Source organism: Pongo pygmaeus, chromosome 11 (genome assembly GCF_028885625.2).
Source record: "Pongo pygmaeus isolate AG05252 chromosome 11, NHGRI_mPonPyg2-v2.0_pri, whole genome shotgun sequence".
NCBI lineage: Eukaryota > Metazoa > Chordata > Mammalia > Primates > Hominidae > Pongo > Pongo pygmaeus.
In genome coordinates this window covers 115,376,431-115,395,771 of record NC_072384.2, presented here as the reverse complement: position 1 = coordinate 115,395,771, position 19,341 = coordinate 115,376,431, and the positions used below count along the sequence as shown (strand labels likewise).

The following is a 19,341-nucleotide window of genomic DNA, read 5'->3' as shown; positions in this document are numbered from 1 at the left end:
ATCTTGGTTATTTCTTATCTTCTGCTAGCTTTGGGGTTTATTTGCTCTTGGTTCTCTAAGTTCTTTTAGTTAAGATGTTAGGTTATTAACTTGAGATCTGTCTAGCTGTTTGATGTGGGCATTTAGTGCTATAAATTTCCCTCTTAACACTACTTTAGCTGCATCCCAGAGATTCTGGTACATTCTCTCTTTTTCTCATTCGTTTCAAAGAACTTCTTGATTTCTGCCTTAATTTCATTATTTACCCAAGAGTCATTCTGGAGAAGGTTGTTCAATTTCCATGTAGTTGTGTGGTTTTGACTGAATTTCCTAATCTTGAGTTCTAATTTAATTGCATTGTGGTCTGAGAGACTGTTTGTTATGATTTTAGTTCTTTTGCATTTACTGAGGAGTGTTTTACTTCTGATTATGTGATCAATTTTAGAGTAAGTGACATGTGGCGATGAGACAAATGTACATTCTGTTGTTTTGGGGTGGAAAGTTCTGTAGCTATCTATCAGGTCTACTTGACCCAGAGCTGAATTCCGGTCCTGAATATCTTTGTTAATTTTCTGAAAGACAAAAACTTTTATACTAAGAAGTTCTATACCTGGGCAAAAGCATTGCCATTCATTGAGCACTGCCCATATGACATGCTTTATATGAAATACTGATGATCCCTACAGCACTCTTCAGGGTGAATATTATTATCCCCTACTATTATATTATTTCTGTAAGGCCTAGAAGTGGGATTTGAATCCAGGACTGTCTGACTCCTGCCTGTTTATTTTTCTAATCCTCCACACTGCTCCTCTGGACTCAGCCATGCCTACTTCAGTTGAGTTTCACAAGAGGCTTTCACATAGTTTTTAAAATAAGGTTTGAAATTCGAAACAGACTTTTAAAAAATATACGTATTTCAATTACTGTTTATAAGATAATCTCATCTTCTTGAGCCTTGCTCAAATTGTTTTTCCATGCTGATCCTAAAAAAAAAATTTAAAAGAATAAAGAAAAGCTGGCAAACACATTTGCTGGTCAAGATTGAGATTTATAGCCTAATAGTCTATTAAGTAGGAAAAAAGATACAACATCTCTTTTAGAAATGCCAACATCTACATTTCTTTCATCTCCCTACTGTTGGGCATCATAGTGTATGCCAGATGTACTGGTGACTGTAGAAGTAGACCGAAGAGTCCAATACTCATTCCAGCAACAGGATCTTGAGGAGTCTTCATTTCAGAGAAAACAGTGTTTTTTTTCCCCAATTGCTTTGGCGTTTTTCTAGCAGGAGAAACCAAGAAGAAAATACAAGATTGATAGTCCTTAGATCTACAGCATCAATAAGGAGCAAAGTCAAAAGTGATAAATTAAATTAAATGATGACTAAAGTGAATTGGGTCTAGTGTAACCGGTGTGAAATACTATTGGACGCTGTACTTTCAGTAGGGTGTTTTATTCAGAGCAAAAGACATTTATTGTTGAGACAGATAATGAAAGTATAAGAACCATAGAAATAACTAGGGGAAAATGTAGCAAAGATAAAGAGAACAAGAGACCAATGCTGCTTTTGAAGGGTCAGCTTTTTAAAACTTGTATTCTGGCTTCCTTTGTAATTAGTGCTCTTTATTTAGACCAAGGCAATCTGAGTCACTCTAGACTTCAGCAGGCTTGTTGTAACTCCTAACATTACATTTTAAGTTACAGAGTATAAAGAATTAAGAATTCTAAAACATAAAGTTTATTTTGACCCTAAACTGAAGTTTATTTTAATTAAAACTAATTTAAGATGTAGCTTGAGTTATATAGAAATTAGTAATAGTATGTCTTCTAGCCTCTAATAATTTTTCTTAAGTAGACTTATGGAAGTGGTAAGTTTCCACTCTCTCTGGAAGGAACCCGATCTCTTTCAAAGAAGAAATGCTACATCACCCTAACTTACTTTTATTGTTTCTTAATGCATATATGAGGTCTACCATTGTAATAATATTACTGGTTTTAAAAATCAACCCAATTATTCTCCCACTGCCTCCCTCTAACACACTAGTTGTTTGAAGCCATATTTGTTAGATTTTGCCTGAATTGGGATTTTACTTTAACTATAAAATTGATTTTCTTTGAATTCTAACATGCTAATAAAAATCTTTTAATTAGCTTTCCTTTGCAATGTCAATATCTATTCTATTCATGTGGTTCCCTCTAGTGGTTAATATAACATGAAAATTCTGTTCTTCTCAAAAAAATACAGGTTTGCTTGTTTTCCTTAATAAATGTTATGCAACTAGGCTCTTTTTCAAGAATACTAACACATTGCCCCTTCCACTCCAGTGTTTATTCTTACTTTGTTGCATTAGAAGCAGTGGTCCATGGGAAGCATCTAAATTAAGGTTTATAACTGTAGACACATCAGAAGATGTCTTATTTTTAATATACATTATATGTGAGAAAAATATTAATTGAAATTTTGAGATTTGAGTTCATTTAAAAGCATTTATTGACCAATCTCTCTACTTTAGACATCATGCTGGATGCTGTAGAACCTACAGAGATAATTATGATATAGGTCCCCAACTGTGACACATTTCCTTGATCTTTCAGCTGAAAATATGCATTAAAAACTAGTTCCACAGGATTTTGCATAGTGGAGTAAAATGTATTTGCAAGGATTCCTCTGGTGAAATAGAGTATTTCTTGATTCTGAAATACAAAGCAGAAATAATAGAAAAGTTCTCCCTTACCTATATAATAATTTACCATTGGGTTTAAGTAGGGCCCCCAGGAAAACTGAATCTCAGTTAAAAAGGGCCCCTTAATTTATACAAAAGATAAGAAAAGTATATCCCTCCAATGATGTGATTAACATTATAAATCAACTTGGTTTTTGTTGTTGTTAGTTTCTTGCTTTAACCATATATTTTTTCTTTAATATACAACAGTTACAGAACTCAAATTCAAAGGATGTTACATTCTACTTAATGAAAATTATAAATGTAACTTGAGAAAATCTGCCTTTAGAATCATCTATATTCAGTGCTGTGCAAGGGCCTTAACATCCTAGTACAATGAACAAATACTATATGAACAGTTAAGTGAGAAAGCTCTCACTTAGTTTATGACACTATAGGAACAAGTATTTAGGAGCTATCTATCTTCAGTGGCATCCCCTACCACTCTTTTCCACAGTTGCTCAGACAGTACACACTTTACCTTCACATTGTTTTCCTTTGGGAAACTGTTGACAGCTCATTCTTGACTTTGGCTAACCAAGGTCCCCTAAGGAAGGGAAGAAAAGAGCCTTGCTTTTTACTCAAGTATAAGCAACATTGGGAGATCTCAACAATTTGGAACTGTATTGGAATTAAGTGACCACTTATCTGAAGCCAGCTAATATCTCTGAATCCTCTTAGACATTTATGTCTCAATGAAAAGGCCTCGGGTATGGCTGAAGTTCCCAAGCCCTACTCTGGTAGAGCTCTAGAAAAATAAGCATCTTAGAAGCAGTAAAGGGGAAGGAGGAGTCCGCTCAGGCTACACTATTTCCCCACCACAGACACAGCACTAAAGAGGGATGGGGGAGGTAACTGTCTGCTCTTTAAGGGATCCTCATATAAATAATTGGTCCTGCTTTGAATTGCTTATTTAAATGTAATACATTTCTGAAGTGCTGGTGAAATACAAACATATATATGACCAGATAGAAGGAAAAAATGGAACATAATTATTTAAATATAACACACTAGAGAGAAATGCAATATAAGAAATATAAATTCTTGTTCCCTTCCCAAAGGTTCTAAACACAATGTGAAAAACTTCTTTTTATGTGAGTGCCACCAATTGTATGGCATTAATGGGATTAGGGGAAAAATAATTTTCCTTTAAAAAAAAAAGGTCCCCCAAATAAAAATATAAGGAGGAAAGTGTTGAATATTATTCATCTAAAAATTGGTATTTCTGATTAACTGAATATCTACTAATAGAAGAACTGTTTCTTCTTTAAGGCATCATCATGTATAGCCATCCTTATCCAGGAGTGCAAGACCAAGAACAAGCCACGTAAGCAGATATCTCTAGCATGACTACTTTCTCCTTGACATAGCTGAGCCTTTGTATAAAGTGCTGTAATTGGAAATCACAGTTGTATCTGAATGAATGTCAATCTAGAAGGGCTGGTAATATGTCACTGACTGGGATAAAAGGAAGTTTTTGCAAGTGTGTAGAGTGGGCTTGCCAAGTAGAGCTTGTTGACTGCAGACTCACAGCATTTGCTGCTTTTATAAGTCAAGTGATAAGTGCTACATCACTTCAACTTCTCTGCATAGCAATTAAGTATGGTTCCTATGCTCAAGAATGATATATCCCTTGCATAGTCTCTGTAACCGTTGGAGACCGAGGTTTTTCTGTCAAATATCCCTAGTCAATTCAGATGCACTAGAACTATATTTATTCTAGGGTCACGGTAGAGTCACGTTGGAAATATTATCTGGCTGCCTTGCAGGATGCCTTATTTGTGTCACAGCCAACTCTTGTACTGTTTGGTTGATGGTTTTAGTTATGAATCTTTCTGAAAGGAAAAGAGTTCCAAAAACTTATGTGTGTTTTCCTCTCCCTATTGCTCACTCTAGAATCAGCAGTTTAATTGATATTTTAGTGGCACTGTCTATCTTGATGGGCTACTCTGTCACCACCGCCAGCTTTGTCACCTATGTTGTAAGGGAACATCAAACCAAAGCCAAACAGTTGCAGCACATTTCAGGCATTGGCGTGACATGCTACTGGGTAACAAACTTCATTTATGACATGGTGAGTAACTTATGTCCTTCATTGCAGGAAATAAAAGATCAATTTGGATAGAAGACATCAGTTTTCTATTCAAGAGTTATTTACTCTAGTTTGTTCAAATTGTTATCACAAAGACAGGAAATAAAGAAAATGACTTGAGTCAGGCTTATCTTCATCCAGTGGTTGGAAGAAAGATAATCTACCTGCCCTCATCTCTGCGGACTATATCAGATTCCCTAGGGCACTTAAAATGAGGATTTCTGGGCCTCACTCCAGATCTGTTAAATCCATATCTTAGGAGGGGAGTGTGGAGAATATGCATTTTTAAAAAGATCCCCCAGGTGATTTTAAGCATGCTGAAGTCTTACAGTCAGTACTGTGGAGAAATAGAAGCTTAGCAGCAAAATATCCTTACCTAATTGTGCCAAACAATCAAGCTTATAAAAATTTAATCAACTAATAGTGAAAAATGCGAAGTGGTAGCCCCTGCTAATGACACATTAGAGAAGATTAGTAGGAAAAAGAAGGGATGTATTTCATTGATAGCTCTCTCATTTGCATAAAATGGTCCCAAGTTCAGATGGTTGTTCTTGACTCCAAACATACCAGTGTTGGCCAAAAGCCCAGGATGGGTATGCATTTGCCTGGTGATTATGGTGAAATTGTCTGAGTTGCTGTCAAGATCATCGGCTTAAAGGGTTGGAGAGTAATTAACTGCATATCCATTTTGTTAATGTATCCAGCGAGGTCTAAAATGTGTTTGTTGTAGAAGTCAAATCTAAAAGAATAGTAATGACTTCTCAGGACTTAACAGGAGCTTTAATGTTAAGAAAATTTCAAGTACATACTTCTGTGAAGGTCTACTTAGTACTTTTGGATTCTGTTGTCTTATATCTGGAGCTCATTCCAATTTAGGAGATTCCTCCCCACCCTGCAAATTAAGTTACCACCACCTTCATTGTGTCCATCTTCCTGCAAACTCCTCAGCATTTAATATTTCTACTTGCCAACAAAATGCAAAGTTCTTTGTTCGTATACCTGTGATTATGAGGATATGTGGGACCCGATGCCCTGCTGCTTTGCACAGAGTGGTTCACACTGATAACCAAGCTTTAGAAATCAACCATCTGAGAGAGTTCCAGCATTCAAAACGAAATCAATACTTTGAGGACTGAATGTAATACCAAGATACCTGGCTGTCTTATCTTTCTCACTGAACCTCTGTCACTGAACCATCCCAAGTCTCAAAGCCTAGAGGCAGGAACAGCAGGTACTCCTTGTATATCTGTTAAAGATGGAGATTGGCTTAACCTCATATTGCAGGAGACAAATTCTAAAGTGAAATCAATGTAAAATAAGTTGAATGTTAGAAGCAATGGGAACATAAATAAGAATTCATTTCTTCACATTTTTCTAGGTCAACTTGTTGCAGTTTTAAACTAGATGGGTTATTGATTTTTTTTTTGAAAAATGCTTGTCACATATTAAACATTGTTTTAAATATTTCCATAGGTTTTCTACTTGGTGCCTGTAGCATTTTCAATTGGTATCATTGCAATTTTCAAATTACCTGCATTCTACAGTGAAAACAACCTAGGCGCTGTATCTCTCCTGCTTGTCCTGTTTGGGTAAGCTGCTGATTAAGCAATGAAAGAAGAATTAATAGAATTAAATGCCCCTAGACACATATAGGACTAAATCTCATTAGCTAAATTACAATTGTCTTGGGGTTTCATTTGACATGAGTGATGACTAACAATACGTTGCACTTGCTAGTCCATAGACTGTAAAGTATAATACTTTTGAAAATTAATGTTGTTATTAATAGTAATACCTAAAATTAATAAGCATTTATTGGGTGCCAAGTGTCATGCTTTCTAATTTACATATGTGATCTCAAGTACATAAAAATGAAAGCTTTAGAATGATGAGAAAATGTGTATACATGTATAAATTTATGTATTGACTAATTATATGAGTATACGTAGCATTATGAAGTGCATATACATTCATGTATACTTATTTATATTTATCTTTTTATAGATGTATAAGGACACACACATAATATTGTTTCTATATTAAGCTAACACAGGTAATACAGGCTGATATAATCAATGCTTAGCATAACAAATCTTTCTGCCCTGAATACATGGTAGTAACCCTTAATTAGCAATTGTAGCTAATGCAGGAACTCTGTCTCTAGATCTATTTAATTGCCCCCCAAATTGCTCAAGGTTTTGCTAAAAACAGGCTAGCGAGCTTCTAAGCATGCTCTTTCTGCTCAGCTAGACTTGAACAGTGTCATTACTTTTCCTCAACTTTAAATTATAAGATTTATACTGATTAAACTCATATTTCTGAGCAACCTAAAAGGCTTGCCTAGGCGGGATAATACCACATTCAGGAGGGATTAATTTGTAGTTTTAATGATGTAGAACTACTCAAGGTTTCTTAAAAGAGGCTTTTTACTGTCTTTAAAAAACACTCTTTGGATTTTTTTTGTCAAAAAGGAATGAAAGAGAGATCTAGTTAGAAGGCTTGAGAACTCATCCCTAATGGTTATTTTTACTTTGGAAGCCCATCTAAATTGTTATTTTTTGTAAAATAGAATAATTAAGGAATTTCTTTTTTGAGACAGGATCTCACTCTGTCACCCAGGCTGGAGTGCAGTGGCATGATCACAGCTCACCACAGCTTGATCCTCCGACCTCAGCCTCCCAAATAACCAGGGCTACAGGTGCATGCCACCACACCTGGCTGATTTTCATATTTTTCGTAGAGACAGGGTTTTGCCAAGTTGTTCAGGCTGGTCTCAAACTGCTGGGCTCAAGTGATCCACCTGCCTCAGCCTCCTAAAGTGTTAGGATTACAGGTGTGAGCCACCATGCCTGGTCAAGGCATAATTTTAATTCTTTGTGTTTTTAACCTGCAGGTATGCAACATTTTCCTGGATGTACTTGCTGGCTGGGCTCTTCCATGAAACAGGAATGGCCTTCATCACTTATGTCTGTGTCAACTTGTTTTTTGGCATTAATTCCATTGTTTCCCTGTCAGTGGTATACTTTCTTTCCAAGGAAAAGCCTAATGATCCGGTAAGGTCCCTTATTTCAGTGAATTTATCAAAAGCTTCAACATGTTCCAGGTGGAAAGATTTTATTTATTCTGCATAAAAAAGAAGAATATCATTTGATTCTATTAAATTTGGGAGAAGAGAAACTACAGCTTTTAAAATTCTTTTTGGGCCTCATCTAAGTTAATGCCTATCATTTTATGTATTGAGTGTCAAAACTATTGACACCTGATAGGGCTTGAATGGGGTGACGGAGGTGAAATCAGATGTATTGTGCGGCACTACATAAATCACGCAACCATTGGTCAGCTAAACATCTTACTCATTAACAAATTCTTATGGTATGGTGGTGACAAGGACAATGACTTAGTTATATGACTATGAGCTTCGATTCATTTGAACATTCATAGAGAAAAAACCTAATTCATCCCCTTTCAATCATGTATTGGAGACTACTTCATTGTAAGCATCACTTTCCATTCAGAGCTGACAATTACGATTAGTGAGAAGAGAAGCACTAACAGTGCCAGGCAATTGAACAGAAAAGAATAGAGAGGAAATGAAGTGAACTGAGGACTAGACAAGCATACTCTGGGAGAAGGAAGAAAATTCATGAAGTGGAAGTAGTTGGCCCATGTGTGAATAATGTGAAAATTAGCTATTTGTCCCTCTTGGAGACATGTTGGCTCTTCTTCTACCTCATTTGAGCATTTTAGTCCCTCTCCAAGTAGGGATTACCTTGGGTTCCAAAACTTTACTGCACCAAGTACCTCCCTCCCTCAGGCACATAATGATACTGTGTATCAGACCCCAACACACTGGCTAGCCCTACATTCCTGGGATTAAAGGCAGGTCTAGAAATAATTTTGCCTCCAGGATTAGGTCCAACATTATAGGTGGCCTCATAGAATGACTTTCTGCTTGTATTTCACTGATAAACATCCACCATTTAGTATACTAAATATTTGTATGCAAATTAAGCCTACATGGGAAATAATTGCCAATCTAGATAAGCTTTTTAGGTTTCACTATTTGTCTACATCTAGTTTTAAATTTTTGTCAGCTTTTTGGAAACAACACAGTTTTATTTTTATTTCTCTTATTTCAGACTTTAGAACTTATTTCTGAAACCCTCAAGCGCATTTTCCTGATTTTCCCACAATTCTGTTTTGGCTACGGTTTGATTGAACTTTCTCAACAACAGTCGGTCCTAGACTTCTTAAAAGCATATGGAGTGGAATACCCAAATGAAACCTTTGAGATGAATAAACTAGGTGCAATGTTTGTGGCTTTGGTTTCTCAAGGCACCATGTTTTTTTTCTTGCGACTCTTAATCAATGAATCCCTGATAAAGAAACTCAGGTAAATATAATGAAAACATAACGTTTGACATCTAAAACAGAACTCAATTCAAGCTATTGAGAAAGAAGTCAATAGTCTAAGCTTTTCCATTGGTAATATGGAAATGTTTGGCTCAAAAACTTTTAAAAAATTCTAGCATAATTCACTATTTTATTCTAGTAAATAGTTATCAGATCTTAATATGTGACTGCAACTATTGCTGTTGAGTGAGAGAATAAAATTAAATAAGCACAGTTGTTAACCTTAAATAGATTAAGGTGCAGTGGTGAAGTGAAAATATGTACATGAACAAAAGATGTAGCCTTTGAGTTGAGTTTGGGAAAATGGAAAACACTTTCAAGGCAGAAATGGGGAAGGAGGTTTGAGTGTGGAGCATGTTGGCAATGAGTTTGGGAAAAGACGACTAAGAAAAAGTGAAGACAGCATCATAAATGAGAAGAAATACACATGCCATTGACCCAGCAATTCCATTTCTGGAATGTTTACATATATGGTCACAGATATACAGACTTATGTATGTTTAAAGATATTCATCATGGTAACCATTTCTAATACCAAAAGAATAGAAACAACATAAACGTCCTTCATTTAGGGACTAGTTTAATTATATACATAGATTCACTAATAGAACATTAAGCAGCAATTAGAAAGAATGATATAGTTCTCTATGCAACATTTGGAAGTGTCTTCTTTAATATTTACTAATTTAAAAATGCAAGGTTCAGAACTATGTGTAAAGTATATTGCCATTCAAGTTAAAAAGAAAATAAATATTTGTGCAGACCTGTCCATAGACTATCTCTAATTGTGAGTGCCTCTGCTGATGAGAGAGATATATGGTTGAAGATGACCAGTTTTTACTATCATCTTCGGTACCATTTAAATTTTAATGACATGTACATGTATCATCTATTGAAAAATAAAATTTTAAGTAAATAATGAGAGGAAATAAAAGAGCAGAGATAGAGAAATATATTAGAGCATATTTAAGAAAGAAGTATTACAATTTAATTAGAACAGAATAAATGTGATGAAAAAGTAGGAGTTACAGTTTAACATGTGGTTGGGAGATTATGGAATCTCTTAAATGCTTGGTAAAGAAATATGGTTTGGGATTTATTCAACAAACAAATGGACATTCACTGAGAGTTTTTGAACAGAGAGAAACATGATCAAGTTGTGCTTGAAGAAGTGTGATTTTGTAGATGGAGTGCAGATTGGAATGGAAGAGTCAGAGACCCTGGAGCAGTTTTAGCTCCTGGAGAAATCTAGGTGAGAAGAATAAAAGCCTATAGGACTAGGCAGAAAATAATCCATGATAGGGTGTTATGAGACGCGGTGGCTCACGCCTGTAATCCCAGCACTTTGGGAGGCCAAGACGGGCAGATCACCTGAGGTTAGGAGTTCGAGACCAGCCTGACCAACATGGTGAAACCCCATCTGTACTAAAAATACAAAAACTAGCTGGACATGATGGTGCGCACCCATAATCCCAGCTACTTGGGAGGCTGAGGCACGAGAATCACTTGAACCCAGGAGGCAGAGGTTGCAGTGAGCCGAGATGGCACCACTGCACTCCAGCCTGGGCGACAGAGCGAGACTCCGTCTCAAAAAAAAAGCAACAAAAAAAAGGCATTTCCAGTATTTGGAGACTGACTACATGATTTTGGAATAAGGAAGATTAGAAGAAACATTACAGTTGGGGTCTCTGGGGATCTCATCAGAAGAAACAGGGACATTGGGAAGAAAGCCTGGATTGATTTCTTTAAAATTTTTTTTTTTTTTTGTTAGCCAAGATATCAAGGTGGGTTTGGGACTTAATGAGTTTGGAGGGCTGATAACCTTAAAATATTGGCTAAATCCTAGGTGAGACATTAGTAAAACAAGTACAGAATAACAATAGTATTCATATTATTGATGATTATAAAAGTAGATATATCTGCTGTACAATATTGTGCCTATAGTTAACAATATCGTATCGTGCACTTAAAATTTTGTTAAAAGGGTAGATCTTATGCCGTTTCTAAAATTAAAAAAAAAAAGTAGAGAGGCTTTTTAAATGTAATTGAAAAAAAAATTTTTTTTTGAGACGGAGTCTTGCTCTGTTGCCCAGGCTAGAGTACAGTAGCATGATCTTGGCTCACTGCAACCTCTGCCTCCCAGGTTCAAGCAGTTCTCCTGCCTCAGCCTTCTGAGTAGCTGGGATTACAGGCATGCACCACCATGCCTGGATAATTTTTGTATTTTTAGTAGAGACAGAGTTTTGCCAGGTTGGCCAGGCTGGTCTAGAACTTCTGACCTCAGGTGATCCATCAGCCTCTCAAAGTGCTGGGATTATAGGTGTGAGCCACTAAACCCGGCTGAAAGGATTTTTTTTAAAAGGTGATCATTGGTCTTAGGTTTGTAGATGATGAGTTTTCCTAATGATTCTGGAGTTCCTTAGTTCCTTAGTTAGGAACTAACCTTCAAACACATACTCCCTTATTACTGGAATGAGAATTATAAATATTAACAGTGGATCTGTAAACATTTAAGGCATGGAGAACAAAAGTTGTTTCACAAATATCATAGTGAATACAGTGAAGAGGGTCTACACTGATTTCTTAAGTTATCTGAGTAGCATAATTCATTACAAATGTAAAAGAAGTCTAATGATGACTAGTACACTGTTAGTGACATGAAAACCCATCAAAACATGTCAAAATTGAATGGTGTCATTTCAAAATCATCAATGTAAAATCACTGGGTCCATTTTTAGGCTTTTCTTCAGAAAATTTAATTCTTCACATGTAAGGGAGACAATAGATGAGGATGAAGATGTGCGGGCTGAGAGATTAAGAGTTGAGAGTGGTGCGGCTGAATGTGACTTGGTCCAACTTTATCGTCTCACAAAGACCTACCAACTTATCCACAAAAAGATTATAGCTGTAAACAACATCAGCATTGGGATACCTGCTGGAGAGGTAAGAAACTGTGTTTTGTTTCTAACTGTCCTTTTCATTGGCATACTATGTGACAAATTAAAATCTTAATTATTGGCCAGGTACAGTGGCTCATGCCTGTAATCTTAGCACTTTGGGAGGCCGAGGTGGGTGGATCACTTGAGGTCCGGAGTTTGAGACCAGCCTGGCCAACATGGTGAAACCACGTCTCTACTAAAAATACAAAAATTAGCTAGGCATGGTGGCACACATCTGTAGTCCCAGCTACTTGGGAGGCTGAGGTACGAGAATTGTTTGAACCTGGGTGGTGGAGGCTGCAGTGAGCCAAGATCGTATCACTGCACTGCAGCCTGGGTGACAGAGTGATTCTGCCTCAAAAAAAAAAAAAAAAAATCTTAATTATTTTCCCACAATTTTTTTTCTAGAAATATAAATGTTAATCTGAATATTTCCATGGGAAAAATACACACATGCATATATATATATATACACACACACACACACACACACACACACATATATATATACACACATACACATATACACATACACATATATATGTATATGTATACACATATAGAGTCATCTCTCCATATCCATGGGAGATTGGTTCCAGGACCCCCAAGGATATCAAAATCCACAGAAATCCACAGATGCTCAAGTCCCTGATATAAAATAATGTAGTACTGCATATAATCTATGCACATCCCACTGTATATTTAAATAATCTCTAGATTACTTATAATACCCAATGCAATGTAAATGCTATGTAAATTGTTGTTATCGTGTATTGTTTAGGGAATAAGAACACAGGAAGTCTGTAAATGTTCAGCACAGATGCTTTTTTCCCCCTGAATATATTTCAATCAAACCTTTGGATCTAAAGGTTAGAAACTCAGGGATAAGGAGGGCTGACTGTATATATAATTTACACATGTCCAGGTATTAGGTTGGTGCAAAAGTTAATATTATTTACCCTATGAGTCTTCCCACTTGGCAGAGAGAATTCAACAAGTCCTACCACACAGCAAGTCCTGAGCCCCTTCCTAAACTACTGTCCACTTACTCTGGGGTAGACTTTGGTCAGGAAGCCTGTTCAGGGTGCTGTCTTCACCCTTTCATTTCCAGTCCTCCCCAAAAAACATCATAAAGACATCAGTTTTCGGAAGTGAGGTCCTAGGACTGCATCTATTTATTTATATTCTTGCCATTTTTACAGAAGCAATATTAAGGCAGCATTGAAAAGAGAAAGCAAATATGGCTGTGCCACTTAGTTTTCCAAGCAGAGCTGCAAACTACACGCATCAAATTTATTTGACAGTATGAAGAAACTATTGCCACAATAGCTTATTCAGTAAAGTTGTGATTTTGTGTGAATAATGTGAAACGTATAAATATAATTACTTTGTTGGGTTAGCAGATCTTATTTGTGGGGTATTTTATCATGTCACATAGAGGGATGATATAACATAACATGTAAAATAGGTCCTGTGTGTGTGTGTGTGTGTGTGTGTGTGTGTGTGTGTGTGTGTGTGTGTGAATATATATATATATAAAATATATATATATATTCAGATGGTTAAAGGAAAAAGAATACATAGTACCCATTTGTTTTAAAAGAGAAAGTTTTATCAAGAGCATTACACTATCCATGAATAATTCCAGTGATTTATTTTTCTCGGTAATTTATTTCACCCAGGGAGAAGAGGGAGAGATACAAAAGCAATGTCTCATTGGTTTGGATTAAGGCTTATATCTTCTTTTTCTCCCTCAAACCAGTGTTTTGGGCTTCTTGGAGTGAATGGAGCAGGAAAGACCACTATATTCAAGATGCTGACAGGAGACATCATTCCTTCAAGTGGAAACATTCTGATCAGAAATAAGACCGGGTATGAAAAACTAATGCTTCAATTTAGCAAGTACAACATACTTAAATGAGAAAAATAATTGAAATGAGCATTTAATGTTATTTTGTGGTTATATTATTCAATCCTTAGGGGAGAACAAAGCTATTAAGGTGGGTGGAAATGTTTAAATGATTAAATGTGAATCTGATAGTGGGATTATTTTATCCCTTTTTATCAAAGTCACTGACCACCATGACGAAAATAGAGCTACCTTCCCAGCATTTGGGAACCAGGAGGGATAAATCTTTTGAAATTCATCTGTGTTTTTGATTCTCTCAATTCAGATCTCTGGGTCACGTTGATTCTCACAGCTCATTAGTTGGCTACTGTCCTCAGGAAGATGCCTTAGATGACCTGGTAACTGTGGAAGAACATTTATATTTCTATGCCAGGGTACATGGAATTCCAGAAAAGGATATTAAAGAAGTGAGTACAAGTGTGAAAAACTACTTAATTTGAAACCATTATTGTTTCTACTTCCATTCCCCGCCCCACTGCACCCCACTATCCCCCCTGCCCCACCATTTCCCCACAAAACCACCTGGAAAACATTGTCATTTTCCTTCTGGCAGTGGCAATGGCAGTGAGTCCCTCTTAGTTTGGTCATGTGTATTATATATGTACCTATGAAACTAGCTTTAGAAACTCCTTGGCCTGTGTTTGTTCAGTTACCCTTTTAAGAACTGTCAAATACAGGATCACACTTGCGTTAGGCTCTGGGCTGAGCATTGGTTGGTGATGCCTGTACATCTTTTAGTGTTTGGATTAACACTGACACATAGAGTTAATGGCAAAATACCCAAGTAAACTAGATTAGTTTCCACTTTGGTTTTTAATCTGTGGCTTTAGATCTCACTGCAACTATTTGCCATTTTAATGAGATGGCTAACCCTTAGGGTAGTTTCTTCTACTTTTGAAATCCTGAGGACCTGTTGTTTAAGTTCAACTAGGATTTGATTATTTGCCAGGACTATTTAACTACAGAAATAACTACAAGAACCCATGATTCCTAATGTGCTAACGTTTTGATACTGGGTCAGTTTTAAATAGATTGAAAGCCTTTGTGACAACTCACCCCTCAGTAAGAAGAAAGAGGAAGCAGTGGTAACAGTCAGTGAGAACCCTGCCTTGTGAATTCTGTTCTGGCTCTATTAAGCCTTACTAGAGAATCTTGTGGTAATGCAGCAAAAAGTTCAATCTGCAATTGTAAACACACACACACATTTGGTGGGGGAGGGAATCCCATCTGAAAATGAGCCTCCAAAGAATCTCTCTAAATAAACTATTAATCCTTAAGTGATTCTTTGAAAATAAAAACAAAATCTATGTTGAATTTAAGTGTTTTCATTTTTTTCCAGATATATTCTCCATGATAAAATTTTCTTTTCATGAGCATCTTTTTTTTTTTCCATTTAGTGCTTTAAGGGTTTTGGCACAGGAAGGTCAACCTAACTCCTCTTTTATTGCCCTCAGACTGTTCATAAACTCCTTAGAAGACTTCATCTGATGCCCTTCAAGGACAGAGCTACCTCTATGTGCAGTTACGGCACAAAAAGAAAATTATCCACTGCACTAGCCTTGATAGGGAAACCTTCCATTCTACTGCTGGTAAGAGAATCATTATTTAAAAAGGCCACTCCATAATTAGAACAGCATATCTGATTGTATGTGTTAACATTTCATCATCATGATTGCAGTCAACATTTATTGAGGTCTCACTATGTGCTAGCTATTGTGCAAAGCACTTTACGTATACTATCTCAATAAAGGATTTTATATCAGCAGATAATTTGTTACAACAACGATATGCCCTCAAAAATGTTTTATCTGAAAGCAATGGCTTAGTGCATTTCCGGGGAAACACTGGCATGGAAATGCGAAGTGAAACAAATTCAGGGTACTCAAATAAGTAAGTTATGGAATATGGTAGAATCTGATTCCCACCTATTGAAGAAATCATCTCTCTTTTTCTGTTAGGAACTGAGTAGGTAAACTCACATTTTCAAGCTTCTACTATGGAGGACAGACACATTTTAGGACAATGTGTTGTGCTAAAATTTTATTTCCTTGTTACTTCAAAATATGAGTTATCTAGCTTAGGATGTGATGGATCCATTCTATGTCATCTGAATGTGGGGGGTATAGGGTGGGGAAGAAATGCATTCCACATTTACATTTTTCTTAAGAGATGGAAAATTTAATTGATTATCTGGAAATATAAATTACACACAGTAGTAATGTTAATATTCTGCACCCCAAGTCTAACTTTGTAAAAGGGTGTTTATTTCGGAAAAATATACTTGCCCTTATTTTGGAAAATCCCCTTCATTCAAGGACCTCCAAACTCCGAAAGAGACTTAACTATAAGGAATCATAATGCAGTTATAAATCACCACATTATTCCAGGGATTAAGTCATACAGTGGATCAAATCATTTAACTGCCAGATAGAATGATGCACAGCCCATCTTTCTATAATACCAGAAGCTTATAATGCATTATCTCTCTGCCAATCGATGCTTATAATGGAATTCTATTGTGTAAATGTTCCTTAAATTGAACAAAACAATCTTTAGGCACCTCTGTGAAATAACAAATGTAAAATACTTTAAAATGTTAAACGTTTTATGTAAACATTATGTATTAATGAACCAAAATGAAATATTGACATGAAAGATATCAAGTTTTCTTCTATATGCATTTACTAAATATGCTATCTTCTTCAAAAACAGGAGCAGTGACAATGTATCCTTTGTTTCCCCAAATTAACACTTATTTCTTTATTTTTAAAAAAATTATTTAACTACTATTTTAATTGACACATAATAATTATACATATTTATGGAGTACAGTGTGATATTTTGATTCCTGTATACAATATGTAATGATCAAATGAGAGTAATTAGCTCATCTACCACCTCAAATATGTATCATTTCCTTGTGTTGAGAACATTCAAAATTCTTTCTTCTAAATATTTGAAAATACACAATAAATTATTGTTAACTATAGTCACCCTACAGTGCTATAGACCACTAGAACTTATGCTTCTTGTCTAGCTGTAATTTTGTATTCATTAACCAATCTCTCTCTATCCTCCTCTCCCGGCTATGCCTCCAGCCTCCAGTAACCATTATTCTACTCTCTACTTCTATGAGCTCAACTATATTAGCTTCCACATAACCCATTCCTTTCTTTAGATTTTACACCATTCTGTAAAAACAAGCCTCTAGTTATGTACATATTTTTTTGTTACAAGTATATTTTTAAAATTTTTACCTAATCTTGACCTATAGCTTGTTTAACCATCTGTCAAAATCTGTTATTGTATGTTTAGATTATCTACTGCTACATTTTCTAATTTTATGTCTGAATGATTTTTCATAACATCATTTACTTTGAAAAATAACGTACATCTTTCTACTTGGCAATTTCTACAAATCTTGTTTTTATTTCCCAAGGAGTGTTAAATTTCAATTAATAACAGAAAACTAAAAATATACCTCAAACAAATTAACTGAAATATCAAATTATGTTCTTTCTGCTTCACATAGCATATTATCACTCATAGCCACAATTCTGCTATCAGGAACAGGGTGGTAATCTTGTTGATGTGGCTTATATATGTGGCAAGATAGAATTAAATATAAGAATTTGCCAGTAATTGAAGTGGAACTTTTTTCCAAAGAAACATAAGAGACGGATGTAAAGTAACAGGGTGTCAACTTCACTTAGACACTTTTTAAAACAGATTGACAATTTTAAATGATTAATTTTGAGCTTTTTGACAGCAGCAGAAAGAAGTCTGTTAAGTATAAAACAAGGTAGTCATGGGACCTCGAAAAGTATTTCTGTTCTAGGGAAGTGAAATGCAGTAATTCATGAAAAGAACTTCATCAAAAATTAATGAATCTCATAAATTTTTGTTGTAACTTTCTGTTAAGGATGAGCCGAGCTCTGGGATGGATCCGAAGTCGAAACGGCACCTCTGGAAGATCATTTCGGAAGAAGTACAGAACAAATGTTCTGTCATCCTCACATCTCACAGGTAAACTGAGTGGAATCTTTAAAGTGAATCTACACAATCTTAGGATGACAGATGGGAAAAGGTAATCCTGTATAACATAAATAAATATATATATGTGTGTGTGTATATATACACACACACACATATGTATGTATGTTTATATATACACACATATATAAACACACACACATATATGTATATATATAGACGACGAATGCCCACAGTTCAATCAAACTATTTTACATTTACAGTAGTAGGAGCAAGTCAGGCAGGTTTCATGGTGAGAATATAGTTCCTGTGGTGGGACAGAGTCTAAGGTCTAAGCAGTCTTTTCAACATCGAATTTCTCATGACTTATGGCCCTCTTAACTCATCTGTAGCTCCCTATTGCCTGTCAAATAAAGTTCAGAATCTTTAGGCTCAACATGCAAGGCTCTCCATTCTGTGGCCTCATCTAAATGCTCAGTCTTTTTCCCCTGCAACACCCTCTCCTATCAGTCAATCTGAACGACTCCTTCCTGGTTCTGCATTCTTCCCATCTCCATACCCTTTCCCATCTCCAAGCCCCTTCTTTGGCTGTGCTTTCTATTTGAAATGGTATTTTTTTTTTTTTTTTTTTTTTTTTTAGACAGAGTCTTACTCTGTCACCCAGGCTGGAGTGCAGTGGCACAACATCTGTTCACTGCAACCTCTACCTCCCGGGTTCAAGCAATTCTCCTGCCTCAGCCTCCCGTGTAGCTGGGACTACTGGTGCCCACCACCATGCCTGGCTAATATTTGTATTTTTAGTAAAGGCAGGGTTTCAGCATGTTGGCCAGGCTGGTCTCAAACTCCTGACCTCAAATGATCCACCCACCTTGGCCTACCAAAGTGCTGGGATTACAGGCATGAGCCACCACGCCTGGCCTGAAATGGTCTTTTCACAAAATCTCTCCAAGTTCTAATCTTACCAGTCCTTCCAGAACCAGCTCACATGCCTCTCCTCCACAAAGCAGACACTTCCAATAAGCTAAGTATGAGACACTAAATCATTTTATCCATGCCTCTCTTATGAGGATGGCCTTGTCTTATAATTTGTGTTAAGTTTATGTTTGCATTATAATTGTCATATAGTAGAAAAAGTATTAGATTTGCTTATTATCAAGAGACTTGTTTATATCATAGTTTGCCCCAGCACAATGGAGCCAATCATTTAATTTCCATTGGCTTTTGTAAGAGGTGGACAGGGTAATACCTAAAATCACCTCCAATTATCATAGACCATGAAATTAGAGACTG

At 36.1% G+C, this 19,341-nt stretch overlaps 1 protein-coding gene and 1 long non-coding RNA gene across 3 annotated transcripts in view; one reads left to right on the top strand and one right to left on the bottom strand.

The window, feature by feature from the left end:
- Positions 1 to 19,341, top strand: part of ABCA12 (ATP binding cassette subfamily A member 12) — a 206,094-nt gene that overhangs the window by 174,521 nt on the left and 12,232 nt on the right. Inside the window, exons 40-49 of the mRNA XM_054478791.1 lie at positions 3,978 to 4,032; positions 4,602 to 4,779; positions 6,271 to 6,386; positions 7,691 to 7,850; positions 8,937 to 9,190; positions 11,949 to 12,153; positions 13,912 to 14,021; positions 14,324 to 14,465; positions 15,513 to 15,647; positions 17,981 to 18,084. Coding sequence (XP_054334766.1) covers positions 3,978 to 4,032; positions 4,602 to 4,779; positions 6,271 to 6,386; positions 7,691 to 7,850; positions 8,937 to 9,190; positions 11,949 to 12,153; positions 13,912 to 14,021; positions 14,324 to 14,465; positions 15,513 to 15,647; positions 17,981 to 18,084 — 1,459 coding nt within the window. The remainder of the gene's footprint in view (positions 1 to 3,977; positions 4,033 to 4,601; positions 4,780 to 6,270; positions 6,387 to 7,690; positions 7,851 to 8,936; positions 9,191 to 11,948; positions 12,154 to 13,911; positions 14,022 to 14,323; positions 14,466 to 15,512; positions 15,648 to 17,980; positions 18,085 to 19,341) is intronic.
- Positions 1,010 to 19,341, bottom strand: part of LOC129031918 (uncharacterized) — a 149,185-nt gene continuing 130,853 nt past the window's right edge. The window contains exons 3-5 of one of the 2 annotated variants that reach the window (XR_008501148.2): positions 5,951 to 6,091; positions 3,187 to 3,252; positions 1,010 to 1,263 (exon numbers count right to left, since the gene is read on the bottom strand). This is a non-coding gene — a long non-coding RNA (uncharacterized LOC129031918). Of the gene's footprint in view, positions 1,264 to 2,452; positions 2,677 to 3,186; positions 3,253 to 5,950; positions 6,092 to 19,341 lie in introns of those variants that run through there. The other variant, XR_008501147.1, reaches the window with a different exon arrangement.